Genomic DNA, 5,852 nt, shown 5'->3' with positions numbered 1-5,852 from the left:
GATGGTCATATTGCCTCCAGTTGTAGCAATGACCTCAATCCCTCACTAGTAGCAGCAAAAAGAAATGCTCTTAGAAAAAAACAGCGAGAGTGGGAAATGCTCCATAAAGTCACAGAGTCCTGTGATTTAAACTAGAAAAAGCTCCTATCGTGGGAGAGATAGGTGCTAGAATTGAACCATGTCCCACTAAGAAGATGATAAAAAATAATGGAATGAGAAAATTTTCTCATGATAAAAATAATGCAATGAGAAAATTTTCTCTTGAGACAGCTAATGTCCATCCACTGCCTAAATCTCCAAAAAAGACTTGTGGGCAGGAAATGTACATCTACAGTTGTTGTCACTGGTGTTGACTGTAGTTGCTTGCTCGATTCAGGCTCTCAAGTAACTACTATAGCTAAGTCCTTCTACCAAGAACACTTATCTGATCATCCCATCAAGACAATTAGTGACTTCCTTGAGGTTGAAGGTGCGAATGGCCAGGCGGTCCCTTACTTGGGATATATAGAAGCAAGCATAAAGTTTCCCAAAGATATTGACCAATCTAGACTTGAACTATCTACTCTTGCTCTAGTTGTCCCTGACTTTCGCTCAAACTCAGACACACCTCTTCTAACAGGCACAAATACTCTTGACCCCTTGTATGAACAGCTTTGTGAGGATACCTTACCTGATATCATGACACTCCCTTATGGGTATCAGCAAGTACTAAACACATTAGCAATGAGAAAGGAAAAAAAAAGAATGTGGCTAGACTGGCTTAGTTAAACTTAAGGGTAAGAGCCAAGTAGTCCTTCCTGCTAATCAAAAAATTCTGCTTGAAGGTTTTCTGAACGGAACTCATGCTACATCTGACAAGTGTGAATTTACAGAAAAGGCTACAACATCCTCCCTTCCCGGTGGCTTGTTTGTAGATTGTTGCTTAATCTCTCTGCCACAACAGGCCCCATATAAAGTCCCCATTGTGTTGAGAAATGAAACTAAACATGACATCACATTGCCCGCTAACTATGTAATAGCAGAGTTAGTTGCTCCTGATTGCATCAAGCCATGTCCTGAGCCTAGGACAAGAGATCAAAAGGTCTTTGCAATGTGTAATGCCCAGCAGCAGAACTCCAGCTTTAGCCCTTGTTACGACCCGGCTCAAGAGCCATAACATTTGTGAAGACACTACACAGTGGAACCAGTTTAAAACCTTAAAAGGTATTTATTAAAATTTTGTCTAGGAATAGGTGAGTTTGTTGGTCCGGTTCGGTGCTCCGTAGCTCCCGAATGCACCGGACGTTTCTCACCAAGCTGTACCCTCTGAAGTCCGTGGTCTAGGTTTACATTCCACCTGTTACGAGCAAGTCTGTGGTCTGGTTTCCTCGACTTGTGTCCTCCATGCACCTCTGCGTCCGCGTTTCAATGTCCTCTCTCTAGCTCCGAAAACCCTGACTCGGCATCCGCACYTCAGCAGGATGTCTCTCCCGTGAGGCACGCCGTATGAGAGCAGCAGCAGCAGACCGACAGCACAAGCCACCATCAGCCACAGAGCGATCACAAGCCGCAGAGCGCTGAGCGATGAACCTCAGATTTCTCGCCAGCCACACAGCGCTCCTCAGCACTCCAGGTGCGCGCTTCAAAAAGGTACAGGCCACACCCCTAAGGATGACCTGGTGAGGAAGCACAATTAAGGAAGTCGGCGTCAGCTGGCTGCAATTAATTTAGCAGCAGGGCCGTCACACCCCCTACCATAAAAAAAGCAGGTTCCATCTGGAACCCTGCGCTAAACCAAAACTAGAAGAAAAAAACTATTTACAAAAAAAAATTTAAAAAAACACCATCACCCATGTGTCAATGCCACCGCAGTCCCAAACTTGTCCCATCGTCAGCAACTGGTGCACTCAAACTAACTAGAAAACAAGAAAAGAAAAGCAATTAACAAAAAACAACACAAGAGAATGGCAAAAACCCTAAATCCCATTTTTTTCTTTTTTCTTTTTTTCTTTTTTCCAGTTTAAACCCTATTTACATAACTGGCGCACATGACAATGCATCAGCTACAACATTGTCCTTTCCTTTAATGAAATTAATGTCCAAGTTATACGACTGAAGGAACAACAACCAGCATGTGAGTCGCTGGTTGGGACATTTTAAAGAAGCTAAGAAGGTAAGTGGGTTGTGGTCCATGTAAACCACTACTTTTTTACCACCACTCAAGTAAACATCGAAATGGGAGAGAGCAAGAATCAAGGCCAGTGTTTCTTTTTCTACAACTGAATAATTCAGTTGATGTTTATTGAACTTCTTAGAAAAATATGAGACTGGCCTGCCAATTCCCAGCTCATCTGTTTGTGTCAGCATGGCACCTGCGCCCACCTGACTTGCGTCAATATATAGTGTAAAAGGCTTGGTGAAACACGGTGTTGCCAAAACTGGGGACGCGCACAGGAGACWTTTGACTTTTTCGAAGGCTGTCTGGCATGTCTGAGACCACTCGTATTTAACCTGTGTGTGAAGCAGATTAGTTAGTGGAGCCACAATGATGGAGAAATTCCTACAGAAACTTCTGTAATATCCCACCAGACCAAGAAAGCGCATTAGCTCCTTCTTCGTCTGGGGAACAGGGAACTTCTGAATAGCTTCCACCTTGGCCGCTACTGGACAGATGTTACCCTGTCTGGCCACATGGCCCAGGTAAGTGACTGTAGCCTTACCAAAGTCGCACTTAGACAGGTTCACAGTGAGTCTCYCTGTTGCCAACCTCTCGAATAGCTCTCTGATGTGCTGGAGATGTTGCTCCCATGTGTCTGAGTAGACCACAACATCGTCGAGATATATCGCACAGCCAGGCATGTCACCAATCACCAAGTTCATCAGACGTTGAAAGGTTGCAGGCACGTTCTTCAATCCGAACAGCATCACTGTATATTGATACAAGCCAGAAGGTGTTATGAAAGACGACACCTCCGATGCACGCTTTGTCAAAGGTACCTGCCAATAACCCTTTAACAGATCGAATTTGCTAACAAAAGTAGCTGAGCCGACCTGATCAATGCAATCATCCATTCGAGGTAAAGGGAAACTATCTGTTTTCYTGACCGAGTTAAGTTTCCGGTAGTCCGTACAAAAACGAAAAGTGTCATCAGATTTCGGGACTAAGATACACGGTGATGACCAACCAGAATGACTTGGTTTAGCCATACCAGTGTCCAAGAGATAAGCAACCTCTTTGTCCAAACACTTCTTTTTGTCATGATTGACTCTGTAAAACCTCTGTCTTACAGGCTTTGTGTCTTCCAAGTCTATGTCATGCTCTATGAGATGTGTCTGACTTGGCGAATCTGAAAACAAACACAAATATTCATTAATTAAGGAACTTAACTGGTCAGCACGATCTTTAGATAAGTGTTGTAGTAAATTATTCAGATTTTGTAATGTTTCTGAGTTWTTAAGTTTACCACTTAGCAAAACCTTCTCAGTGATCCCATTTTCATGTTCAGTGTTAATGTGAACAGTTTCAGACAGATTAACCTGTACTGAAGCACCCACTGGACTCAGCAAAGTCTCAACAGGATCTTGTAATTCAGGATCACGTTTGAAATACTTTTTCAGTAAGTTGACATGACACACTTGCTGTTTTTTCCTCCGCTCTGGCATTGAAATTAGGTGGTTCTGTTCTGTCAGTTTCTCAAGGACAGTGTACGGACCAGTAAACTTAGCTTGAAAAGGAGATGTGATAACCGTACGCAAAACTAAGACTTGATCACCAGGTAYGAATGATCTGTCCTCAGACTTTCTGTCAAACAGAACTTTCATTTTAGATTGAGAAGCTGTTAACTTGTCTTTTACCAACTCTCTGGCTGTGTACAGACGCTTACGAAAACATTTACGTAATCCACCATATTAGCTGGAGGATCAGACTGCAACCAATCACTTGCCACTGCCGCTAAAGGTCCTTTCACTTTATGTGCAAAGACTAACTCATTAGGGCTAAACCCTGTGCTTTCTTGCACTACCTATGACTGTAAGCAAATAAGCTGAACCTGACAGATTTAGGCAAAGGCCCAACACAATCTACCACCAGATGGTCAAATGGTTCTGCTTTTGTTTCGATCGGAGCCAACGGAACTGGTTTCAAAGTTTGATTGGGTTTGGAGGTTAACTGACAAACATGACATGTTTTAATGTAACCAGATACATCTCGTTTAAGACGAGGCCAGAAGAAATGTCGCAACACTCTGTCGTATGTTTTTTTTCACTCCAGAATGGCCAGATTCATCATGAGCTGTTTTTAATATGGCTGTTCTATATTTATGTGYCACAACAATCTGAAAAATTGGACTACCCAACATCTCTAAATGTGGTACCCATTTTCTCACCAATAAACCTTCTTAAATGAACAAACCATGAACACTCTCGATCAACTCAGAGTAAGGACGAACGTCGTCAAACAGTGTTTTCAAAGTAGTATCTGCCTTTTGTTCTGCTGCGAGTCCGCTGCGAGAAACAAGCATAGGAAAGTTAGACAACGGCAAAGGTACTTTCAGTGATCTGTCTTCTGCTGTTCTTTTTGTTTTGACATGGAACGTGTCACTGCACAAGCAACAAACACCTCTGGAAACTCTTTTTCATTTTAATCAGTTTGATAAATCACCTGTGGTTCTGTTGTAGTTACTTCTTGAACTGATTGAGTGGTTTGAGTTTTTTCTGACCACATACGATCACCCACCAAACCATTACCTAAGATGATCGAAATACCTTCCATAGGCAAGGCTGGACGTATAGCTAGTGATGCTTCTCCATTAAACAGGTCACACTCTAACTGCACTTTATGTAATGGAACTGACAGTATGTTCATACCCATTCCTCTTATAGGAACACATGTACCTGTGTCTGATTCATTTGTCCATTGCAAAACATCAGCTTGAATAAATGAGTCAAAAGCACCTGTGTCTCTCAATATCTTAACTCGAACCTTGTCTTTACCACCATGTAAAGAAATACATCCTTCTCGAATGAATGGCAAGTAGGACACACTGACATCAGAAGATTCAACTARCTTATTCTCCTTGAACACTTTTTCAACCGGGGCTGCCAAACCAACTGCCTTCGGTTTGTAACCTGTAGATTTAGCMTGTCGTTGAAGTAGAAAACAGTCTGATCTGATGTGACCACGTTTATTACAGTGAGTGCAAAACTTGTCACTGCGTTGAACAAAACTTTTCTGAAAATGTRTTTGTTCAGAACGTTTTTCACCATTAAATAACCACTTGTCTTTGTGTACATTTTGACTACTAGGTCTATGTTCTTGTTTGCCAAAATAATCTTTATGCGTTAACACATAATTATCAGCCAAAACACCTGGATCACACAACTTTGTCACCTTTTGTTCATTGAGATACAGTAAGTTGTTATTTTTTTCTGGAAGACAGTTTTTAAACTGCTCCAACAAAACCAACTGACGCAGTTCGTCAAAAGTAGTTACTMTTTGTGATGTACACCAACGATTAAATGATGTGGAAATGCTGTGACCAAACTCTGCATAACTCTGATTTTCTGTTTTTCTCAAACCACGAAACCTTTGTCTGTAAGCTTCTGGGACAAGTTCATATGTGTAGGGATATGCTGTTTGTCGATGTTATGGACAATGCTAGATCATAAATACCTCGTAATTATTAGCATAACAATGGGGCACCACCTGAATTTTCAGGAAATTAATTTATAGATTTTAAATCAGTCTTCATTACTGAGTTGTGAATTCTATCATTTTCAAGAACGAAGCCCAATAAATCACGCACAGACAAACGAAATTTCAAAATATAACCTATATTAAATGATTCAGAGGTCACAATACAACAGATTATTTG

At 41.5% G+C, this 5,852-nt stretch overlaps 1 protein-coding gene across 1 annotated transcript; it reads right to left on the bottom strand.

Annotated features, from left to right (window-relative positions):
* Window positions 1-3,299: 3,299 nt before the first annotated feature.
* LOC106524700 (uncharacterized) lies at window positions 3,300-5,598 on the bottom strand (the record flags this gene model as incomplete). Its single annotated transcript, XM_014018605.1, is given in 2 exon segments — window positions 3,300-3,326; window positions 5,369-5,598. Coding segments are annotated over 2 exon segments (257 nt in total), but the record flags the coding sequence as incomplete, so codon positions are not given.
* Window positions 5,599-5,852: the final 254 nt, after the last annotated feature.

Source organism: Austrofundulus limnaeus, unplaced genomic scaffold (assembly GCF_001266775.1).
Source record: "Austrofundulus limnaeus strain Quisiro unplaced genomic scaffold, Austrofundulus_limnaeus-1.0 Scaffold196, whole genome shotgun sequence".
Taxonomy (NCBI): Eukaryota; Metazoa; Chordata; class Actinopteri; order Cyprinodontiformes; family Rivulidae; genus Austrofundulus; species Austrofundulus limnaeus.
This window is presented reverse-complemented; position numbering and strand designations above follow the sequence as displayed.